The 25,968-nt window shown below is 42.7% G+C and overlaps 1 protein-coding gene across 2 annotated transcripts in view; it reads right to left on the bottom strand.

The window, feature by feature from the left end:
• WWOX (WW domain containing oxidoreductase) overlaps positions 1-25,968 on the bottom strand; it is a 930,802-nt gene that overhangs the window by 591,476 nt on the left and 313,358 nt on the right. Inside the window, exon 9 of one of the 2 annotated variants that reach the window (XM_059667378.1) lies at positions 3,389-3,641. The exons of the other annotated variant lie outside the window; for it this stretch is intronic. Within the exon in view, the coding sequence (XP_059523361.1) occupies positions 3,633-3,641 (9 nt within the window). The 3' untranslated portion in view covers positions 3,389-3,632. Of the gene's footprint in view, positions 1-3,388; positions 3,642-25,968 lie in introns of those variants that run through there. 2 annotated transcript variants of the gene reach the window in all.

Genomic DNA, 25,968 nt, shown 5'->3' on the forward strand with positions numbered 1-25,968 from the left:
GGTCTTCTGCCGTTGACTGCACACAAGAGCACGGTCCATGTCTATCACTTCACGCGAGATAACGTTGCCCTTGTAGAAAAACCGTGCTCCTCGTGTTTACAACAGTACAGATTAGGTGTCCCCCGCCCCCGGGCCTGAAAGAACGGGGCTAGGCATGAAATAGGGCCTGAGTGAGAAATACTACTCAACACACGGCCTTCACCCGGGCCCACACTCTCAGGCTCTTCCCACCTGGCCAGCGCTGCTCCCTGGGCCCAGGTGTGAAGCAGGTGCTGGAGAAGGACATGTAATCTCTCACTTGCCCACAAACATGTGGGTGAGGTGGACATATTTTTGGACATCCCAGCTACACCTTGGGGTGGAGGGAATTAAGAATGAGAATGCTCAGCTTCTTGTCCCTTTATTATTGTTTTCTTCTTACTCTTATGTTAAAATGTTACGTGCATACCAGCGCTGCTCTTCAATTTATAGAGTGGCTAAGTCACTGACCAGATTCGTTTCTAAGGCAAAAATGATATAGGAAGTCGGCGTGTGCCAAGAATGGGCTTGGGCATAGAGCCAAGAGAACGTGGCCCGCTGTCTACAGGGGTTGCCCAGAGGCCAAGTTATGGTGGGAGGGATGTCTTTTATTTCTGATGTAGTCTTTTCATGTCCACAGAAGCCACTCCCCCCAAAATTGGAGCCAGTTACCTCTCTCTCTAGGCAGCCCCTGCTGGGCCAAGTGACTATCTTTTGGGCGCTGACCAACAGGACGCCCAGCAGAAGGCCGTAGTGTAGAGGTCTAAATGGGGCTGACCGGACGTGGTGTGCCTTCCCTTCGATCGCTCCTCTCCTCTGGAGCACGGCCAAGGAAGTGTGGGTTGCCAAGCCAACCTCCCGCTTCTCTCTCCAAATCACATTGCTCATGATTAGGAAGAGAAAGGCCGAATCTTCCTCCTTGGCCCCGGAGTCCTCTCCACCCACTCCCTATACAAAATCAGTTCATCTGGGTAATTTTAAAAGCACGGCGCTTGGGCCAGCTGGAACCTGTTTCTGGACAAATGCTTGGGGTTTCTTCCAGCCTCAAGCCTACGTGCTCTGTGTGCTGGCGAGGGCGCGGAGATATAGCCAAGACTGGGAATGAGGGACTTGCTAACCAGGCTTCCCAGCAACTTCCTGGGTTTGGAGCAGGCAGAAAGCCTCATTTTCTGGTGAGGTGGCTTGGCCCCAAAAGGCAGGCCACTGAGCTCTGTAGCCCAGCATTCCAACTCTCTGCAACCTGGGACGACCTGGGTATCCGGTGATGGATCAGGCTCTCGGGCTACCCAGGCCAACACTGTGTCCTCGCCCTTAAAAAAGTAAGATGATTTTCCTGGGGAAGCAGATTCGCTTTATTTGCTTTGGTCTCTTCCAGCTCGGGAGTGGCCTCCATGCTGCTGAGAGGCCTGGGGGACTCTGATTTTACTCTGGAAACGAGGCAAGTTAAATAAGGCATTGTCAAGCCAGAAGCTGCCTCGGACTCTTGGCAAGTGTGTGAACTCAGTATGAAATAATATAAACAGAAAAGAACAATATTCCCTGTTTTCTCCCTCCAAGCATTTTAGAGGCTGGGGATCAGTATTCATTTGAGATGGGCCAAACACTTTCAAAAAATAAGTTCTGTGTATTTAAAAGATCTTGAGATTTGAAGTTCTGAAGAATGGGTAGGGTTGGCGGGGGAGGGGAGGGGCTGCCTGTTGTGAGCACCTATTGTACTTTGGGAGCTCAGAAGAATTCAAGAATAATAGTCCTCCTTAAACAGAGAGAAGGAATTGTATAAAACAAACCTTTCACGTACAAAAGCCTGTACACAAGCATATACAAAAACATATACATTCTTACATTCTTCTTCTGGGGACCTGCAGCACGTCCAGTCATTATCCATATTAATTACTGTGTGTTTTGTTTCTAAACTGCTCAGCTTAAGAAATCCAGTTGAGATGTTCTAGAAACTCAGTAACCCAGCAGTGTCCCCCACAGAGGGCCCCAAAGCAGAAACACTAAGGTACTCCAGAGGGACTGTTTCATGTGTCCAGGGCAAGCCTGCAAGACCCCAACCAGGCTCACTTTTGCTATTTGGAAACTGGAATTAATTCTTCTATCCTCCCCACTTCACAGAGATGTTCTGAGGATGAACCAAGTCATAGTTAATAAATTTTGGGTGCGGAACAGAAAGATAGCCTTGCTAAAACACTGTCGCCGCTATTCCCACTTCTGGGAGCAGCGAGTCCTGTGAGCATCTATGAAACAACCAAGCAGCAGGCACTTTCCATGTCATATGAGCCCGAAAGAAAACTTTGAGGAGAAACTGAGAAATACTAGAAAATCTGTACAACGGTTTTTTAAAATCTGAAATGGAGGAATGTATTCCAAGAGAACAACCTTGCTAATAAATATTGGTTCACAAAATAATTTAATTTACATATGTGAATCATAGAAAGTACCCTTCTCTTAGGATTTTCTTTAAAAAGCACACAACAATCTTCTTTAGTTCACAGTTTTTAAACTTTCCCCCCCTCTTCAGGGATACTTTAGACTTGCCAAGGAGCTGTTTCCTAATACATCCCAGAGAATATATGATTTCATTTTTCCACAGATGCATTGTCATACACCTGGTATTTCAGTTATTTATTAACCATGCCTCGTTTTGTGGTTTCTAGCTTTATATCTTTAAAGTCATTAAAACTTAATAGGAGAATTAATCATAAAAGAAATGTATCAAACACAGTTGCCTGGCACTTTTTTTTTCTGACTTGACATCTTTAAAATGTATCTGAATGTTATTTATTTAATCGCATCTAGGAAATAGCTTCCAAGTTCAGAGAAAGCATAAAAATGTGATTTACTATTTATTGTACACTTTGGCACATGCATATTATATATTGCATGTTAATCTTCAACTAGCTAAGTTTAGCAAATTTGACAACACTACTGTTTGCTAGTGAGGAAAAAGAATCGACATCTGTTCTCATCCAGATATGATTCCTTCTTGGAAGGAATCAGAAATACGCACAGGCCTTCTATTTTCTGGGTAAACTGATAGAATGCTGTTTAAATAGACGGTCAAACCACAATGCCCCCTGGTGGTCAAATCATGCATAAACACATGCGAGTGTTTCAGCACCTTGTGGCTATTTTAAAGAGAAACCTAATTTTCAATGATGTGGAAATCTTTTTGTCTTACAAATTCAAATATAAAGAGCATAGTGCATTGATGGTGCTTTAAGTTAAAAATAAAGCTTTGTTGTTAGTAATATTAGAGACACATTTAGTTTATCGAAACCACCTTAACAAAGTTTTTTCTTTCTTTTTTTTTTTTCATAAGAGATTATATTTTAATTCAACACTGAAGATTAGCAGTATTGTGGGTAGGGGTAGAATTGCAGCACATGTATTTTTCAAAACTAAATTTAAATACTGGAACCATCAGCAGATCCTTACAGGTGGACCGACAAATCTGTGAGTTTATTGCCACTTCAGTTAGACTGGAACGGGAGGAGATTCCAGATCTTACCAGGGGACAACAGACTCCATCTTCCCATCATGCTCTCAGCATGCACCTCTGATAAGCAGCTTACTGGGGATTTCCTCGGGTCAGACAGGAACAGTGCTTCTCAGGTTCCCTTAATCCAGACACACATCGCTTGTGAGTTAGACCTCATAAATCTCAAAAAACAGCCAGCAACACGTGAGAGGTGATGTTGTTAGAAGGCTCAGATACATTAAATGGGAACATCTGAAATGTGGACTCATTAATCATACAAACAATACTGAAGCCGTGTAGTAATCCAGGAATGAAGCACCTTCCTTTCTCAGAACACAGCTCATTTTACTGCTTGCTATCTCCGGAAGCAGGGAGGCCCACAGCAGGAGTGGTCACTGTACTCCCTCTTCACAACAGTTCAAGCCTTTATAGCTCAAGGTCATACAGCAGGTGCAGGATGAAGAAGTCCCCCAAGTTCCCTGGTCCAGTTCCTGAGCAGCCTGCTTTGCTAATAATGACTTGTTTCTGTTGCAGAACATTTCAAGATGCATCCCTAATGCCCCAGAGCAGGAGTCCTCAAACTTTTTAAACAGGGGGCCAGTTCACTGTCCCTCAGACCGTTGGAGGGCCGGACTATAGTTTTAAAAAAAAACTAGCCCTGACCGGTTTGGCTCAGTGGATAGAGCATCGGCCTGTGAACTGAAAAAAACGGATGAACACTGCACATATCTTATTTTGAAGTAAAAAAACAAATGTTTTCGGCAGGCCGCATGTGGCCCGCGGGCTGTAGTTTGAGGACCCCTGCTCCAGAGGATAGCACCAAGACATGCTATGAAAGGATATTGGCTGCAAATATAATCCACACTGACTTGTACATGAATGTTCATAGCAGTAGTATTCTCCCAAGTACATATCTAACCCCACCCCTCCACCCCACCGCAGCTGCACCTGTCTGTGTGTGGCCACAGCAGGTAGGACATGGTCATCTTGAACCTCCGTCAGATGTTTTCAGAAATAGTGCCCAAATGTTTGCACAAAGATAGCTGAACCCACTTGTCTGCTTACTTACAATAGGTGGGCATTGTTCCAAGGATTATTTCAATATATCCCTCCCCAAAAACACGCATGTAGGGGGAGGGCATTTATGTTCAGAGTTCAGAATTCTATGGGCATCAACCGAGAACTTCAGTGGCCAGCTCCCAGCTGACCTTCGGTCCTGCCCAACATTCCGCACTGAGGAATGCTTAGGGGCAAAAGCCACCACCTCCTCCACCCCACAAGGCTGCACATATTTCCCTGGCTGGGTTTTAATCGAAGCTCAACATCAGTAAGCCTGAGTGTAGTACCTGCCTTACCTGCTGCCCAGAGAAAGAAACACACTGGCTTTGAATTCTTTCTTTTGGAACTTCTCTGAGCCAGAAAATATCGACTCCTCACAGGCCCAGCACAGGCGTTGCTGTGTGTGGCTCTTCCTGGGTCTGTACTGATCAATGACAATTTTGGAAAACACAGCCTGAATAATTCATCACAGAAAAAAGCTTTTGGATTAAATGATATTACTGGGGCTTCCAGCACAAACATACATGTGTTCCTGAAAAGCTGGTCCAGCTGGAAGGCTGCTCGGAAACCATGAGGATGGTGCCAAACTGAGCCCCCCATTTTGTAAATTGTAACGTGTTGTCTACCCACCCGGGTCACACAGGCATGCTCAGGTATGTCAGCCAGGTGTTCCAACAGCATGTGGCTGGCATAACTTGCCCTGGTTTGCTCAACGTGCTAAAATGCTACTGTGATCAACTCAGTGAGGCAGTGTGCAGTGTGTTTAAAAAAAAAAAAAGAAATGAAGAAAGGAAGGAATGAAGGAAGGAAAGGAGGAGAGAGAAAATGGCACAAAAATGTTGGCTACACTGTGCAGAGTAAAAGTGAACAGCAGTGGGGACAATTCAATTTAATCTTGGAAACTAGAATGGAGCCTTAACATCCACAGTAAATGCCAAGCAATCCATACATTTTTTTTAAAGATCCATCTTTTTCCCCACTGCACACACACTCATAGGAACAATTAGTGTTACACTGACTATAAGTGGTAGCAAACCTAGGCTAGTAAAATTCCACTCCCTGGCATTACACACCAAAACCCTCAACAAGCACTCATGACCACCCTTGCCTGCTTTTGTGTTTTGTGTTTTATTTTGATTTTCTTTCCTGGTGTGCAAAAACCAGGTTTCAACCCACTTCCTCTCCACCTGTCTCTTTAACCTATTTTTTTAAAAAAAGATTAAAAGCAGCGAGGCCTCAAAATGGGAAGAAGCATTTGGTACTACTTAATTCTAGTTAGCCCCGAGCAGGAAATGTGTATTTATAGCATATAAGGATGGAATGTAAGGGAAGGGCCCCATGGCATGAAATTCAAGTGTTCAACATCCAGAGACAATGGGACCTACATTACCCTGACCTTATTTATTTATTTTTTCTCATAAATTCATTCCATGGATGTAGCTACAGATAAAAATAAAACAAACAAAACAACAACAAAAAAACACAGTCCTAACTCTTGAAGAAACTAAGCCTGGTGGGGAAGACAGTGAAATGCACAGTGACTATATGGTACAAGAAGAGCCTTCATGAGCTGGGAAGGAACTCTGAGCCAAGACGCAGGGAGCCCTTCTGAAACCCAGCATCTTGGACCCCAAATCAGCTGCTGAGTGACCTTTGGTCTCTGCCTATCAAAGGCCAGGAATTCCCCCAAAGTCCCACCTGGCCATTTATAAAATTTAACAAGGTACAAAGAAAAGACAAGTAGAGACTGTTATAAAGGGGGTTCTTCAATGGGCCAAATCCACCCAGAAAGATGGGGTAGCATCATTCCATCAAGAGCAAAGCCAAATGGAAAAGAATACCATGCTTTTTGTACCCTCCCCCGCCTCCCCCACAAGCAAAGCAATCTCCATCAGGTAGGTGCCTTGAGTCTCACCCCCAGACTAGACACCTTGAACTATTCAGAGACAAGGACTCTGGCAATTTTTCATATGAAAAGAGAAAGGCCCCAGTGGTTTTTATACTTAAAGTAAAATTCCCTTTTAATCAAACTCGGTTAATTATGGACTCAACAAGGATGAAGCTAGAGGAAAATCATTTTTGCCTTAAGCCAAACTATTAAGAAGCCTCATAAAGCTAATAGACTAAAAGTTCTCAGAATTATTCCTTTAGCCTTCATAATATACAATCTTAACTCAATCATAACTGTGCTTATCTCTCAATGCCAATGAAAGAGAGACAACTGAGGAGGTTGCGTTTATATTTAAGAAAGAGGGGATGTGGAATAGCCATCAACAAATACCGTCGTGCTCTGTGGCTGAATCAGTAAAACAACATAATGTTCCTTCTGAATTTTTCTTATCATGCATGTCATTAATGTCCCTTTAAGCCAAAGGTGTGCAACCCTTTTCCTGTCTCTACATTATTCAAGATCCCAGGAACAGCACTTCTCACTAGGAAGGGTTTTTATATTATCACAAAATTTGGGAGCAAGGCATGTGTAATTCGCAAAAGTGATCCCTCCAGCACACCTTGCCCTTAGATGGGGAGGAGGTGGGGGAAAAGACTTGTCCCCTCTGCTGCCCCACTCCATAAACTCTGACAGTAGTTAATGGGCCCCATTAGTGACTGTGAAATTTACAAAGTAATAATAATAAACCACAAAGTATGTGATAGGAACTCTAACCAAGTTCTTTTTTTCCTTCATGTTGACAATCTTGATGATTTCTTAAAAATACTGTCAAACTAAGCGGGAAAGCTGGGGAGGGTTGGTGGGGTGGGGTAAGAGATCAACCGAAGAATTTGTATGCATGCATATAACCATAACCAATGGACACAAGACACTGGGGGGTAGGGGAGGCCAGGGGAAGGTCAAGGGGAGAAAAAAAAGGAGACATATGTAATACTCTTTGTAATACTCTAAGCAATAAAACAAAATTTTAAAAAAAACAACACACAAAAAACAATTTTGGCCCTGGCCGGGTGGTTCAATTGTTGAAGCACTGTCCCCTACACCAAAAGGTTTCAGGTTTGATTCCCAGTCAGAGCATATACCTAGGCTGTGGGTTTGATTCCGTCAGGCACGTAGGGGAGACAACTGATCAATGTTTCTCTCTCACATGGATGTTTCTCTTTCACTATCTCTCTCTCTCAAAATAATCAATAAAAACAAATCTTTGGATGAGGATTAAAAATATATATACATATACATATATATTGAATATATATATTGAAAAAAAATATCTATATATATAATTTCCTTAAAAACATGATTTTCCTAAGTCCTAGCTCCTCTGCTATATAATTAGTCTGCCTTTTAATTCTTTTTCTTTTTTGAGTTAAACAGAATAGCTTCTTAGGAAAAACAGCCAAGGGCAACCGTCTCCAGACCCAGCACTGTCCCTGTAATATAGTGTCCAGAGTTCAGAATGTGGGGCTCTACTCATGAGGGCTGCTTAGATCCAATCAAACAATATTATTAAACATATAATAAGGTATGGGGGGAAATATAAACATACTATTTCTGCTCACTAATCAGTTATTCTAACGCCCATTTACAATTTCAATAATTACTGTCATTGACATACTACCAAACAGATCCAAAGCCTAAAAGAATTTGGCCTCATGAATATGGTGCTTATAAACTCAGACCTGAGAGCCTGCTGCCTTTGTCTCAAGTTTCTCCCGATGGCCAGTAGTTATGAGAAGGTGTTACCAATGGAAGATTCTGGCTTAGGATATTACCAAATAACCAATCATGAATCATAGAAATGTACCACTCTGGGAGGGGATGTTGACAGGGAAGGAGGCTGTATATATGTGGGGGCAAAGGGTATATGGGAAATCTATGTACTTTCCACTCAATTTTGTTGTCACCCAAAAACTGCTGTAAAAAAAAAAAAAGTCTATTTAAGAATTGGAAAAAAAAATCTTGAAAGAAACAAATTATAAATAAGAAAACCAGCTTTCAGAGCAAAATATGGGCCTTTTTAATGGATCTGTATTTTTATAAAATCATTTGGTCCAACTTCCCCATGCATATATGCTCCCTTGAGTTTCCCTAAACACCACCACAAGCCTGTGTGGAAACGTTATCTAACGTGGCCAGTTATTTTAGCCAAAGCAATAGGCCTACACAGAGGGCTCCACGCCTTAGCATCCCACAGCCCCTGGTTCCCCTCACAATCATTCTCCCGAAGTTTGCTGCTGATACCATTCTTGGCAAAATTTAACTCTTGATTTTTGACTATTTGGTTCTCCTTCCTGGTGGTTTGGCAGAGCTGGAAAGGAGAGAACTGATGAGCAAGAGCATTTTCTCTCCTTCCATGTAGATGGCTCAGAAATGTGTCCCACGTAGGTTGGAGTGAGCTATCCAAGGACTCCGGTTTTCAAAGAGTGCCCCATCCCCTTGGGAACAGCAATCTCAAACACATAACGAGAAAGCTAATTTTTGGCAATTAGTAGAAAACCAAAGGGGCCTGTTGGTAGAAAACCAAAAACTTGGGGTATGTCGAACACAGTCCTGCTTTTGGGTCCACATGCTCCAAAGCAAGTGGGATGGACAAGCCCATTCACCACAACACGACCCTGGAAAAGCAATAGTCATAGAGTGGCATAGACACCTCTCACATTACAATAGTGTCCAAGTGAGTTGAATAGACCCACAGAATGCCAGCCACCTATGAACAGACATGATTCCTCCCCTAAATTCTATTAGCTCCTCACAGATACAAAATTCTCCAACAGGGCTATATACCACAACATCATCTTCAGTGATCTTTGTATATGCTCTGCCATGCTGGCACTCATTTGTTTATAAGTTTAAAAAGGCAGGACACCAGCGATGACTGCAGACGTATGCTTCATTTTCTGAGACAGAAAATTGCTGGGAAGCGGGGAAAGGGCAGCAGGGGAAGCTAATCACCCATGTAGAAAAACAGTCAAAAAGACGTATGAGCTCTAATTGGCTAAAAATTCTGAAAGCAATAATGAAAATCCATACTTCAGCTAAAGGCACCCCAGATTTTTGTGATTCCCATTTAAATTTTTCCTCTCTTGGGGAATTTCTGACCATTAGAAATAAGTTTATAGATTTTGACTTTTTAACTATATAGTAATTTGAAATTATAAAAGTAACCCATGCTCACAGATTGGTCTAAAGTCACACAAGATTGTTTCCCTGTGACTTCCTACCCAAACCCACTCCCCAGGGGAAAACCTGATGGAAAGTCCACTACTTATCTTTCTAGATCTTTTCCTATGTGCCCACATATGGGTATTTTAAAAATTATGTTTAATTAAAAACAATACAAATCAATAAAACATCTCTACTTTGCAGTGTATCCCTTCCCAGGTGCCTGACCTCCTGGGCTCAACCACAGAATAAGACACCTCCGTCCACCTGACGGTGGTGAGTGGGCTGAGGCAAAGTACCCAAGGAGGAAATAACAAGGGTCTCTAAGGACAGGCCTAAAACCCTCAGAACCGGCTGTCACAGCGCGATGGACATCAGCTGTTACTCAATTGACAGGCCTTCCTCCGGCTATAGGATCTTGACTGTAATTACAGGAAAGGCCATACCATAAAGAGGAGGGGGAAGCTAATTGACATAAAGTCCAATGTGCTGACTCAGGGGCCAATGGCCAAGCTTTACATTTATTTCCTCAAAAAGATGGTGATGTGCAGTCCATTAGGCCACAGCCACGCCAACCCAGGAGAAGGCGTGTTTCCAGTCAAAGCACACGTGAGTCTCACACATAGACTCCTGCCTGTGCATCACACGGGTCTGTGGAGGGCTGCCAACAAAAGAATTTTCAACTGGCACAAAAGTGATTTGTTGCTGGTTTTATTTTCTTTTGTTTGCTTGTTGCTTTGTGTTTGCTTCATGTTTACTTATTGACCTGTCTAAAATGCAACAGGAAAGACACTGCCTTGAGATTCAGACCTTCTCTAAGCCTCTGGTTCCCAACTTTGTTACCTTCTAATCATTTTAAAAGTCTGGAATCCTGGCCTGGCTCAGTAAGAAAATGTTAGCATTAGTCTGTCCAAACATTTAGGGGGAATCCCATAGTATTCAGTGGGTAAAAACACAGGCAGAGCGTCAGACAAATACTTCAGCTATACACTTTTGGCCTGGTTACTTATCTTCTATGTGCCTCCATTGTCCGATATCTGAAATGTTGATAGGATTGTGGTGAAAGGTTCGTTTACAGAAAGAGTGCTATGTATTACATACTTTTGTATATAAGCACATGGGAAGTTCTATATAGGTACCAGCTATATTTATGTTGCTTTCCTTATGTCATTAAATCAGAAGTTACAAAAAATGAGTCACTTTAAGCAGCCTAAAGATATTTTAGAAATGACTCAATTGACACTGTAGGGACCTAGAATGACAATATAATTGCTAAGCTCTGCTATCTAAGGGAATAATAGGCACACACATTAATTACCCACACAAATAGACACAGCTTGATGCAACAGATACGTTCCTGAAACTTTGTATTCGTAAGTGAAATCATACTTTCACTGACCGGGGTAAGGCTGCCATTGCGATGGGTCCTTTCTGTTCCAGAAAAGCTTTTAGACCAGAACACTAATAGCCACCTGTCTCCATACACAATATTTTTTCTTTATTTTATTTTTAAATTTTTTTCAATTACAGTTTACATTCAGTACCATTTTGTATTAATTTTAGGTGTACAGCATATAGTGGTTAGAGACAATCAAATACTTTACTAAGTGTTCCCCCACCTCATATTTCCAGTACCTACCCAACACCATAGATAGTTATTACATTATTAATTACTAGAGGCCCTGGCTGATGATCGGGGCCATCAGGGGCATCAGGGCCCTCTCATCCAGTCCCAAATGGGGCCGATCAGGGCCAGCCAGCCAGGGGGAGGGACCACGGGAGGTTGGCTGTGGGAACGAACTGACCACCAGGGGGCAGCTCCTGCATTGCGCGTCTGCCCTCTGGTGGTCAGTGCACATCATATCGACTGGTTGACCGGTTGTTCGGTCAACAGGTCTTAATAGTCGCTTAGGCTTTTATATATATACTAGATGCCCAGCACACAAAATTGTGTGCGGGTAGGATGCCTAGGCCTAGTCTGCAATCAGGGTCATCTTCCGCCCATTCGTCAGTCCCCAGTCCTGCCCCACCGCTGACACCCACCACGGTTCCCTGTTCGCCATCTGGTGATCTATCGGAGCCTGTGGGCCAGGGGTAGGGACCAAGAGGTCAGCCGTTCTGTCTGCTCGCCAGTCCCCAGTCCCCCCCACTGCTGACACCCACCCCAGTTCTCCGTGCACCATCAGGCGACCAGAGCCTGCAGGCTGTGGGGAGGGACCAAGAGGTGGTCAATGCACCTCATAGCGACTGGTCGATTGGTCGTTCAGGTCGTTATGCCATTATGGTCGCAGGCCTTTTATTATACAGGATAGATATTCCCTATGCTGCACTTTATGTCCCATTACTAATTTGTAACTACCAATCTGTATTTCCCAATTCCGCCACCTTTTTTCACCCAGTCCCCCAACTCCTTTGACAACCATCAGTCTGTTCTTTGTATCTATGTCTTCTGTTTCTGTTTTGTTTATTCATTTATATTATTCTTTGGATTCCACATATAAGTGAAATCATATGGTATTTGTCTTTCTCTGACTGACTTATTTCACTTAGCATAATGCCCGCTAGGTCCTTCTGTGCTGTCACAAATGGTAAGATTTCCTTCTTTTTTATGGCTGAGTAATATTCCAATGCATATATGCACCACAGCTTTTTATCCGCTCCTCTATTGATGGATTCTTGGGCTGCTTCCATATCTTGGCTATTGTAAATAACAGTGCAATAAACATAGGGGTGCATATATTCCTTCTGATTGGTGGTTCAGGATTCTTAGGATATATTCCTAGAAGTAGGATCACTGGGTCAAATGGCAGTTCCACTTTTAATTTTTTGAGGAAATTCCACACTATTTCCATAGTGATTGTACCAGTCTACATTTCCAACTGCAGCATACTAAGGTTCCTTTTTTTCCACATCCTTGCCAACACTTGCCTGTTGATTTATTGATGATAGCCATTCTGACAGGTGGAGGTGATAGCTCATTACGGCTTTAATTTGCATTTCTCTGATGGTTAATGACATTGAGCATCTTTTCATATGTCTATTGGCCATCCTTAATACACAAATTCTTAATGGAGAACTTTTTCTGACACAGCTCCAGCTTATGGTTGGAGAGGAGTGTCAGGCCCAGGCAGAAAATGGAAGTAGAAAACATATATTATACCAATAGCTGACTGGCTTCAAGTTTTTCCAGCCTTCTCCCAGGAGGAAGGCCAAGCTATGACTGCTAAATATCGCTGGGAATAAGATCTCCAAAGGTGTGACCGATATACAGGGGGCTGATCTGTATTCTGCAGGAAGAACGGTGATGCTTTTACCGAAATATCACTTTGCTAGGATGGTAGATAAAAAGTGTCTCCTACCCTGACTCCAGATAACTAGTAATGGCTGCTTGGAGTCATGTGCTAAGCACGATTCTGATTGATTAGTGATGTTTGTCATAGGCAAAGGACTTGGGAAGTAGATGCCAGCACACTTATATTCACCATTCTCACACTCGTGGCCCGCAGTATTTAGTATATCAGGGATAAAGCTCTTGGTAATTTGTCAAAAGGCTACAAATTGAAGGAAAAACATATTTTGATATGATGATTCTCTAAGAACTAAGTTAACTCCCTGAATTGTAACTCCATAAGTTGCTGCACATAGCAGCACAATAAAATTTCCCTAAGCCAATAAATAAAGCAAATTTCAACATAAATCCAGTCTCACTTGGGAGGGGAGGCAAACACGGATTCTGTAAACACCTCCTAGAGGCAGGCCCTGGAGCCTGTCCCCAAGGTCAAAGACTATCTCTTGCTCACTTGTTCTAGATGTAGCAAAGTGCTCTTACATCATACACAATCAATCCAATGTGGACTAGATATGGAATATATTTGTTTCAACATATTGTGAGGTAGACTTTACATACAATGATGAAAGAGAGGCTAGGAAGTTACAGGAATGGGTTGAATTTCTAAAAAGTCATTGAGGTGGTCCAGTGGGCTTTTATCCTGGGTCAACTTGACCAGTGGCTAGTGAATCGAAAATAAAAATAAATTACTCAATTTGAAGATACACACATGCACACACACACCTTCAGAAGACATGTTTCCTTCATGATTGTATGGCTGTTTACACATGCCTCGTTAAGTCTCCACCAGCCCTTGGTTCAAGCCTACCTCCTCACCCCTAATACGCTGTACACACCGTGTCTGTGGAACCATCTGTTTTCCTTGCTGTGGAAATGCCCCTTGAGCTGCAGCAACCACTTCATTTTCTGTGTGTTCATTTAACTGTGATGTGCAAGAAATTGGCTAGGAATTTTCAAGGGAGAATGCCAAGTTTCAGAAATCTAGAGAATAACCCAGAAGAGCACACCCACACTCTGTGCCTTAGAGTATCACTCACTACGCTGAAGATACTCAGGTTCAGGAACCATATTAGATGAAGATGTGACTCAGCAGTATGTAGGCTGTGGGATCTTGATGAAGGTAACTGAGGGAGGGGTGGAAGGAAGGGTAATGAGAGGCGGGTGGCTCTCAGGTCTCCAGAGGCATCTTGCCCACCCCCTCCCCAATCCTCAAATGACTGTTATTCAAAATAGTTTCATATGCTCTAATTTTCTCCAGGGGTTTCAAATTCAGTTCTCGTCTTCCAGCTTGCAAATAAAGAAACTCCAGGTATGAGTCAGCGATTCCCAGTTTGATCGAATTTTGTAATCACTCCCACATACATGCGATGCAACTCTTATACCTCATTGAAAATAAGACACCAAGTGCAATTACATCTCAAATACAGGTCAGCTTGGGGAAGGAAGGGAACTAAATCCAACAGTTTACTGAGCACCTACTAGGTGCAGGCCAGGGTTAGAAATGGAATAAAACACAGTCCTTTTCCCCAGGGAGCATTTCATCCAATAGGGAAGATGACTGTGCAACTGGGCAATCCTGATACACAAGTGCCCCTTGTGTTGTGCATTGAGGGCGGGGGAGACCAGTTATCTCAGTGAGTAGAGGTCTGGGAAGGCTTCATCGAAGACAAGATTCAAGAGCTGGGTTTTAAAGGATGAAGAGCAGTTTGTCACCAGACCTGTGAAGAATGCAGGAGGAGGAGCCTGGGAAGAGGGCACGGCTGGCACAGATGAGTCAGCCTCGTGAGCTCAGTTCAGTGTGGCTAGGTCATAAAGGTGGCCACTGGGGAGAACTAGAAGCACAGAAGACTGGGGCAGTCACCTGAGGCCAGGTCAGGGGCCAGGCCAGGGGCTCATGAGCCGAATGGAGGAGCTCATGGTGAGTTTCACTTGAGTTCCTGGCTAGTTTTATGTTGTGAGCTCCTGCCAGTGAACCCTTTTTTGCAGTACAGCAAATGGTAATAGGGAAGGTTCTTGGAGACATTTGGTCCTCTGAATGACTGAGTGCTTACCAAGTGAAAAGTTACTTGGTAAGGGAATACCCATATTTGAAGAGTCATCATGAGGAAACAGGAGTCGACTTCCTTGGATGAGGGATTGAGATAGAACTGAGGGCTAAATGACTGGATATGCAAATGAGAGCTTTTGAATTCAAAGGTCATCTGAACAATCAGAGGAACTATCAATTTATCAGGCTCTGTCTTCTCTCTTCTCTGTCCCACAACAAGCCAGAGTCCAAAATTAGTCCAGTTCTGAAACGACCAAGTGTCCGTGATCTTCGTGTGGAGAGTACCGATCAATATAGGGACCACAGCACTCAGCACAAGAGAGCTCCACCAACCATAGGTGCCAATGGAGCCCATGCCATGACTGCAGACAAAGGGAACCACTTAAATACATGCACACATCTGATGACAGAATAGGTCACTTTAAAATAGACTAATTATAGCCAAAAGTTAGTGCAATGCCACAGAATTCAAATGTCTAACAATGTGGAGCACTTGCATCATGCTTCCATTAGTCCATGGCTGATGGTCATCGTGGCCACATATTACAACCTAGCTATTTACCTTGTGTGTCCTTGATAAGAAGAGTCAACCCAAAATACAAGTGAATCCACAGCACAACTAAAAATTTTTTTTTTCCAATTTGAACAAATCGTTTAGTGTAAAAATAAACAGAACTAGAAATTGTCTCTAATAAACTAATATTAGTCTCCCCAGAGGGTTAATTATGTCGCTCCGTATTTTAAGAAGAATGTAAATTGCCAGTTTCAACAGATGTTCTTTTAAAAGGATTGGTTATCTGGGAAATGATGGGTCTTTGTTACAGCTTACCCCAGTGGAATATAAACATTAAGATCATCTGACTATCTGTCACACAACCCCACTCCTCCAACTGTTACCCACACTGATTCACCCTTTGGTTATCAGTAGCTTTAGTGACAAGTGTTCTAACCAGAACTGTGGCCTCAGATACCAGACCTGTTCTGATGATTTCCTAACTCCCCCTCCACCACTGCAAAAACCCCAAAATGAAACCTTCCCACCATTACCAGCCCCAGTGTGGGTCCTCAGCAAATGGTCATTTATACTCTATTCTTTTGCTGGGGAGAGGTAGATGATGAGATAAAAAAGAACCACCATAAGAACTTTCTGGAAATATAAAGACCTGCCCCAATTCAGTTTAAATATTCAAATGTGTGAGATGCATGTTAAATACATGCATACCTATTAGAAAACTGACAAGGGAGAAATGAGAATGAAAGTTTCCCTGGAAAAGTCATTAGAAGAAAAAAGAGATCACAAATTTCTCTAATGTTGGCTCTAAAATGGCATTTTGTGATACTGAAATGTATGTTGCCAGGTTCAGAGTGAGAGCTTCAGCTTGGATACCTGGACAAGAGAAGAGAGAACAGGATCCTCAGGGTGGAAGAGGGTCATTCCAGGCTGACTGGCGGCTGCTGACTTGGGGATGGAGAGAACACGTGCTCAATGTCGCAGCCAGTGGCTGGGGCCTGACTGCTAACCTCACTTGACCTGACTCTTCGTCATCATTCTTGTTAGACTCACTTCACAGATAGGGAAACTGAGGCTGAGGGAGATTAATGACTCCTACGGAAAACTTAACAGAATGTGCTTTCACTATTGATCTAGTAACAAGCATAAAATCTCATCTCAGCCAGAAAGGTAAGCAGATAACTATTGATCTCCTTAACTGTTTCTGAAAGGGGCTACTGGAGGTAGGAGCTGGACACTCTGAAGAGACTAGGCAGTTTTATGTCCTATATGCAGGAGGGGACAAGGCAGCTCAAGGCCATTATTTGTTGAAATGACCTAAATGGCAATAAAACCAAAGGAATAGCAACAATAGATGTGGCTTACTGAAGACCTACTCTGCCACAGAGCTGAGAAGGCTGCTTAGTTCTTATTATTTAACTTAACAGCTCCACTACTTTGACATGAAAATATCATTATGTCCACTTAACAGGTAAAAAACATAAGACTCAGAGAGGTGAAATAAACTGCCGCAGGGTCACACAGTTCCTAAGTGGCCCACGAAGAACATTCCAGGTCTGCATGACCCAGAGCTTGCCTCCTTCTGCTGGAATCACTGTCTCAGATGATGCCTGAGACATGAATACTGACATCGCCCACCACAGCAGCTCCAAAGGTTCGCAGGTCAGCTACCTAGGACCCAGGTGCAAGGCAGGGCCAGCAAGGTACCAAGTCCGTCATGCTCAAATGTCATACTGGCAGGCCCAGCTAAAAAGTCGGAAAGGCCTGTTTGCAGAAGAAAAAAGGGAAAGCTTAATCTCAGCCCTCTTGCGCCTGAAGAAAGGGCTCAGGTGGACCATTGTGTAGTTAACATGTTATAATTCCACGGGGTGCCCTTCACCTAGAGCTGAGCTGTACAAAACTTGCTTTTCTGTTGGGAGGGGGCTTGGAGCACCCTCAGAGCAATCCTAAAATTCAACCTGCAATAACTGTGCAGTCTATTCCACCTTAAAGGGGTAAAGACCTATCTCTCACAACCCCTCTATCCGCAGCCAAGGGCAGTGGGAACCTTTCAAATCTTCCACTGGAGGTGCTCCCCAGTGCCCAGTGAAATACCTACTTGCTCCACAGTTCAGAAACTAGTCTGTGAGCACAGCATGCAACAGTCTGAGAAAGAACAGGCCGCAGTTCCACCCACTCTAGAGACCCCATTCCCGATGCTGTCTGCAATTCTCAGGAGTCCTTGGTTAGAAACACTGCATTTCTCCCTCCAGGACAGATCTCTGGGCAAAGCTGATTTGGTGGCATAAGGCTGCCTTATTCTCAGTTCTCACGTTTAGGGGGCTGGAGGTTCCTGGAAGCCAGGTGGAGAGAGGGCTAACTATAAGGAAACAATGGCTACTTCTTCTTTCCTGTACACTGTAAGTGGCTAAGAACTGTGGCTCTGGAACACTGATTCTCCCCCTATGGCAATCCCCTTCCCCACAAGCCCCAACCCAGAGAGCATTTGGCAATATCCGGAGATATTTTTTTTTTATCCTTACTTCAGGAGAGGGCTTCCTATGGGTATCTAGTGGGAGGAGGCCAGGGATGCTGCTCAACCTCCTACAGTGCCCAGGACAGAACCCCACAACAATGAATGGCCCAGCACCAAATCTAACAGGACTGGCACTGTGAAACTCTGGGCTCTGAGGAGCCTCTGCATTGAGCCCCAAACATATAATAACAGGTGAGCCATGACTTTGAGTTTCCCCAAACCTCAGAGGATGATGATCCTGATGCTATAATGCCTTGCAAAGATGTCACATTAATAAGTGACTCCCTTCAAATGTGTGGGCTGATACTTAATAGAACTCATTAGTTTGTATTAGTAGATGGGATGAGGACTTATGGGAACCTTTCCCAGAGGCTCAACTCTGCTGACACCTCTGATTTTTCTTGGGGGTGGGAGTGGGTGGGAAATAACCCAATCCTTGCTTCAGTCTTCCAGGGAAACCTAGCACCTGTCTATATCAACATGTTCAAGATGGAAAGAAAAAAAAACTGAAAAAAAGGAGATAAATTATTTATCCAGCATAAATATTAAAGAAAATTGCAAAACATAGTCTGGTGTCACCATGCTGTTGTTACAGAATCATCTTGCTATAGCTTCTGGCAAAACACTGTTGTCCTTAATATCAGTACAACAGACTCGTCTGGGGTGCACCAGCCAGGGTGCATGTGTCTGCTTGCTGTCGAGGACACTTAGGGCATGCCAACCAGCTCGTCACGCCCCAGCAGAAAACTGTGCAGGGACACTGTTAGGGATGAGCCTGAACTAGGAGGAGAGCGTGAACTTCATCCGAACACAGGATGTAATTTAAAACTGGGAGTCAATCAAACACACACAGGCGTGTGCTGCCGTCGGGGGTTACCAACTCAAGAGTCAACTGCAAAATTTCCAGGACTTTTGTGAGGTAGTTGTCAGACACACCCATTGTTAAATATTAAATTGCATAAAGTCATGCTTAAATAAACTATATAAAAAAACAAAGGTAAGAAATACTCAAAACTCAATACTTCTGAATAATGTTAGTATGTTTGACTGTCATCTATGCTTTTGAGGCTGTTTACGTCTATTGTGTCTACATAGTGGAGATAGCATACACACACACACACACACACACACACACACACACGGTTTGTGAAACTAGCTCCATGCTTCATACCTTCCTGTTGGCCATGGTGTATTTACACTACCAGCATCAGCAAGCATTGCAAGTCAATGTTAGTTGCACTCCCCAAGAATCTGTTGTTAACTATTTACCAACACCCCCTCCCCCCACCAATCACCATCACAGACATGGCATATATGGTAGCAGCACACAGAAGGTTTTTGTTTTAGAAGACAACGCCTATTAGTCAAAGCTTAGCAAACTCTGTACCACAGCCGCATGGGCTCCTAGGTAACCAAGAAGTTTAATAAATCTGTACAATGATAATTAAACACTGTAAATAAGGTATCTGCTGAAGCTCCCTGGCTGCCCCGTTCGGCCTTTGTAGGAAAGTGATCCGTGCTGACATCCTGAATAAGGTTGGCAAAACAAGTGCAGGGAGGAGTGGTAGTGGAAAGTAGGTTTGCTCTCAATAATGTATGAAGCCCCATGCTGGGGAGAGAGATCCTAGGAAAAGAAGCTCCAAAGCAATCTGTTCTTTCATCTGGTGCAGCGTGGCGGCAAAGGTGCTGCCCCGAATCAGGAGCACAATTGCTCACTTGTGAGCAGATGTCCTTCTCACGGCAGGCAGCGCTCTTTTAACACAGCTGAGCAAATGCATGCTGCAAGACGGGCTCCCCGCCCCGTTGCCGAAAGAACACAGTATATATTTATTTAGCAGGTTGTTGAATAATGTTTGAAAGGGGGATTTATGAAGTAGAAAAATCATGTGGCAAGGTAAAATGACTTTCTAACCTACTGGGGTGAAGAAAGGGGGTTCAGTTCCCAGGGAAGAAGAAGTGGAAAGAGTCAGACAGATACTCACCCCCATAAAGAAAGCCAAAAAGGGGCTACCCAAGGAGTCAGAAATAGCCCAGTGGGGCAGACCCAATGCAAAGCCATAATTTAACATCCACCACCCAAAAGATTGTTTTTAACTAAAATGCAGTTTGATTATAAGTGCCTGTAGCTGGGGGAAGATGTGTGTGTGTGGGGGGGGGAGGACATACAGGAAATCTCTGCACTATACACTCAATTTTGCTCTAAAATATAAAGTTTATTAATATATCTTTTAAAGTACATGTAGCCCTAAGCCCTGAATTTAGCTGAATTGTTTGCTTTCTTTGTGGGAGTCCAGAGGGTAGGCCTTTCAAAGACTATCCTGGTATGTTTGGTGGGCAAACCTGGCTCCTAGGCAGCCTCACTGAAGAGCAGGTATACAAGCTTTGTGGTGTGAGTGGACTCCCTGAAAACCCAGTGCACAGGACACTCCTTCGCCTAATGTAGCCATTACAGAAATGGAGACAAAGGCACTCTTGCTTTAAGTTCCTCTCCTTCTGCCCCATCCATCTTCCTGAAATGTGAGGCCAGCCTGGACAGCTTGGACAAACCCAACCACTTCTTCCAGGCTGACAGAATGTGGTCCACTTTCCCGATCTCACACTAGGGGGAAGAACCATCTGTTTTACCTAGGAAAAGGAAGAGCAGCAATCAGCTTAATGGGTCCCACCTTTAGAGCTCTGCATCCACTCAACCTCTGCACACAAATACCATTGTTTTTCACCTCGATAATTATTAAATTGTAATGTAAAACGCAACTTCTGCTTAAGTATGCGTGATTATTAGTCTACAAGTCAATTGTGGATAACACCCAGATATAAATGCAGCTAATAAGTCTTACTGTAATGATTAATCAATTTATGAATACATTATTTAAACTAATAGCTCAGGTAGGGTATCTTAAACAAGTTGCAGAGTACATCGACCAATTCAAATACCAGCTGCTGGATCAATAGCAAACTGTAAGTCAACTCTGGGGAATAGGTACACTTGCAAAAAAAAAAATCTGCGAACAAAAGGGTCTTGGATGAAGGAAATGTATAACACTTTCAATTTTTAAGACAAATGCAGAGCACTTTAATAATATATACCAAAACTTAAAGGGAAAGTTAAAAAGTGTACTACTGCAAATTTTGCTCTTCTTCATCCTATTCAATAATAATTTAGGACAGCTCATACAAACACATATGTTTACACAAACCTCTGCATATGTTTGCAAGTAGACAGTGTATTAAAGTCCCTTAATAAAATTATACATTGGGTTCATTTCATTGCAAGGTACCATATTTACCTATTTATCTATAAATATCATTTTAACAGAAAAAAAAAGAAGTGCGTCTTAAAGGTAAGATTAGCAGTTATCCCGAAAGGGGTCCATGTCCCAACTGACACCAGCGGACACCTGTCCTGTTAGGACCACAGAGCCCCCACCACCACCACTGTTAACATAAGGGGGTTTGTGTGGGCAAAGCTTTCTCCCTCCCAGTCTTATTTTAAGTTAATGCTAATTAATGTGAGTTTACTGAATAAACCAAAAGAGCCTTGATTTCCAAAGGTGTGATATTTTATCACAGTTTCAAGTGATGCTTCATTTTTAAAAATTAATTAGTATCTTGTGAGACTAGCCACACATTATTGAGTAAGGAATAGCAGCTAAGTGAAACAGATGAAATATTGGTAAGCGATGCAGCCCACAGTATAAGTATGTGAAGGGGGTCAGAGGTTAATCCCTATTGATTTTCTGAGTCTGCGTACAGCACCACTGGGAAAGGCCGGTTCTGTTGGCATTCAGCTAGCACAAATACATTATAAATCTTACTGTCCACCTTCACTGATCAGTGTCACTTACTTCCTTCACTAAAGACCATTAAGAAACTAGTGGGGGGGGGGGGGAAATCTATCCAGATGCAGGCAAGAAGAAAAGCATTTTAAAAGTCTTTGTGTCACAGGATGCCTTTGGAGATGGAGGACTTCCCTGAATGCGGAAGCACATGTACAAATGCAGAGTGATTTTCAAATGACTTCAACACCAAACTGAAATGGTGAAGCAGCTTTCACATTTCAGTGGATGAAAAAAAAGTCAAACATGCTCAGTGACATTGAGAGGCATATCCAACTTGGTTCTGTGAAATTTGGCCTTGACACAACTTTGAAGCTAATGAAGAGTTAGCTTTAAGGGGCATCCGGTCCATGAGCCCTTCTAAGATTCTGCACTGAATGTTTTACACTTTTCCAAAAGTGGGTCCCCACCATTCATAAGCTTCTGCCTTCACACACCTCCAACTCATTTCCAGGAATATCTATAAATGGCTGCTTCTTGTTCATGCCTTTCTTTCTTTTAACAGATTGTGCCAAGTACCTCCTGTGCATCTGCCACTATTGCTAGGCACGGCAAAACAGATGAGTAAGATGGGGTCCTTCCCTAGAAAAATGAAGGTCTTTGTCATACCCTGGACTCTCCTACAAGATGGTCCTGCAAAAAGTCTTAGTGCTAGTAAGTGTTCTGCCACTGACCAGCTGTGTGACACCCAGACAATTACTTAACCTCTCTGAGCTTCCATTCTGTCACCAGTATAAATGAGGATAATAACAGTAGCCATGTCACGGGGTGGCCAGGAGATTAGAAATCACATGTAAAAAAAGCACTTAGTATAGGGCCCAATAAACATTTAATAAGTGTGGGTCAATTAAAAAAATTGTGACATCAGGAAAAACAAGTGACCTCTCTCAACATCTATTTCTCTAATGGAAATTATGGAATTAAGATGCAAAAAGATATGGAGACATGTGATCTATGATTCCATCCAAATAGATGTATCAGATCCACCTACTTCTTAGAGAAAGTGTAACAATAACAAGTAAGTTCTAAGTTATTCCTTAGAGAGGTTTTTTAAATCCTTAAAAACCACATGAAAGCAAAACATATTAGAAATGTAAATGCTGGGTAGCTCGCATTAATCAGAGATACAGAATTAAGAAATGTTTTAAGACATCTTTGGGCAAAGAAGGGTTTCCTTTCTACACTGAAATGACATACTTTATCTTAAAGCACCAGCACCAGAAACATGAATAGAAAAGGTTCATAGATATGTGTTATTCTTGCACAGTTTTCACAAAAACAAAGGCATATCCAGCAATTTCCCATCAAAAGTCCAGTCTCTGCCACGACTCTTTGCTTCTATCAATGGAGTTTTTTTCCTTTCAAAATACCTTCCCTTTTAGCATTTTCAATTGTATTGAAAGGTGGTCTTTGTTAGGCAGAAGATAAACAGAGCAGGACCCAAATGAACAGTGAAAACCAAGACAGGCAAAGGTCACAGGCTCTTTAAAAACCCTTAGAGGCTCCAGACTATTTTAATTGTGCATCTTCATCAAACAGAAAAATTCAGGGCACATACCTCATTATGTCTTCTTATAAACTATAAACTTGTATCATTCTATTAGCTAATGTCTCAAGACATGGTATAGGGTTAGAATGATGTTCATTATTAAAATTAGCGCATACAATTTTACATCTTTTTGCTAATTCAGACTTTTCTTTTTTGATTGTCCTCTAAGATCTGATCACATTTTCACTGTGTTTGCCTTGGAACAGATGATGAGTTCATAGTAGAAGGAGCTGAAGTACCAGTGTTGCCATTTCCACGATGCTTGCCTGTGTTCACATTGTAAGCACGATGTTCAAATGCTGGTCTCTCACAGAAGTCTTTGTAAGCCTTTTTTGTTCATTTTGTGCAGGATGCTTTAGTTCCAACCAGATAATCTAATGTCTTAACCCATTTAACTGAGCAGACATGAGGAACTACAATGCATTTTCCAATGCAGGATGGAAGCCCACAGGAAACAAGGGCCCCACGATGGCCTCTCCACTTGGGGAAACAGCCTGCCTCACCTCAGAGTGCCTTGCATATAATACATGGCCCCTAACCATCTGAGACTGGAGAGGGCACCATGTCAACGCATCTGCGTAATATTTGTAAAGATCAATGCTTCTTAATTGAGAGTCAATATCATACAGACGTTAAAAGTGAGGACCCTGGAGCCAGACCACCTGACTCAGGGTGCCTGTGTCCTCACCTATAAAACATGGGTAATAACAGCACCTCCTTAGTGCACATGTGAAAAGATATTTAAAAGGACGATATTTATAAATATAAGATGCACTCAAAACAGTTGCATCTGCCACCTGATAAATGTGTGGAGATATTTAATAATAAATGGAAGAGTTTAATGGACAAATGCAAGTTGTAATGTTTTCTCCTAGGACCCAGCAGGTCATTCTTCACACTTTGGAGACTTTTGCTTTAGAGCAGCCTAATCCAATACAGTGTTCTGCTATGATAGAAACATTCTTCATCAGCGCTACCCAATATGGTAGCCACTAACCACATGTGGCTATTGAGCACTTTCATGTGGCTAATGCGACTGAGGAACTGAACTTTTGTTTTCATTATTAAATAGCCACATGTGGTCAGATGCTACCATATTGGACAATGAATCTCCAGAAAATTAACTGTGTCTGATACACTATAAGATGGAACTCAATTTTGTGATCCATCAATTTGCCTCAGAGAAGGTCTGGTTGCTTAGATGAGATCAAGCAAGCCTGCTTCTGGGCTCTGAAGCCAAGAGCATCATCACCGTTAGCTCCTCAGCTCTTCTGTCTCTAAGATGCTCAATTTCTTTGTCATTGGCTTTAATGTCCTCAGGAAGGGACAGTGACTGGGGTCATTGTTTGTCAGCATTTTTGGAGACCTCTGATATGTTGTGGTTGGGCTTTTCCCAGCTCAGCTTGGCTTTTATTTCTGGTTTGGGTCTTAAATCTTGGCTTAGGGAACCCTGCCCAAGCTCCCAGGCCACACACATACACCACTCTATTTGGTGTCCTGGCCCCTGTTCTCAATTTGCAAGTGACTTTCCACATTCTACAAATGGATCTCTGTGTTGACCCTCCCTGTGACGGTGGCCACATGATTCTCTGAGGGCATCCAGACCAATGCCAATGTATTATAGAGAACTAGAGGCCTGATGCATGAAATTCATGCAAGGGGCTTGGCCCCTCGCCCGCCGCAGCAGCCGCCTCTGCCTCGGCCCCCACCTCAGCTTTGTCTGAAAGGACATACAGTCTAATTAGCATATTACGCTTTTATTATTATAGATGGAAATCATCTTATGTCCATGTTCACTATGTAAAGTATCCTCTGGCATATGGTCCTGCCCCAAAAGGCTTCATTCTAAAACCATAATCTTTATAGTATTCATTATTGTGGTATTTACCTCCAATAGGATTTGTTTTATAAGTCCAAATAAACTACAGTCATAAGTATAAAAGCTTTCAGCATTATAATGAAAGCCTTTTCTAACCCAAGGCTGAGTTAGGTCTCTGTGACTACGTGTTAAAATTATTTGCATATGTTTTTGTCTTTCCCAATGGATAATGAGATTCTTGAAGGCAACAACTGATCCAAATTTAAATTCTCACTGTCTGAAGTAGTTTCTGACACATAGTAGGCACTCAACACCTATTGGATGGATGATGAATTAAGAGATGGGTGGATGGATGGATAGATGGAGCTATGTAGTGTTGAACTGTATTCTGATTCAAACAAATAAAAAGGGGGGGGAAAGGAAACAATTTAAAAACGTTGACCATATTCCCAAGATATTTTCTTTTTCTTTATTTTTAAATCCTCATCCAAGCATATTTTTTCCCATTGATTTCCAGAGAGAATGGAAGGAAGGGAGGAGGGGGGAGAGAAACACTGAAGCAAGAGAGACACATTGATTGGTTGCCTCCCACAAGAACCCCTACCAGGACTGGGGAACCTACAACTGAGGTATGAGCGCTTGACCAGGAATTGAACCCTTGACCCTTG

Source organism: Myotis daubentonii, chromosome 15 (genome assembly GCF_963259705.1).
Source record: "Myotis daubentonii chromosome 15, mMyoDau2.1, whole genome shotgun sequence".
Classification (NCBI taxonomy): Eukaryota; Metazoa; Chordata; class Mammalia; order Chiroptera; family Vespertilionidae; genus Myotis; species Myotis daubentonii.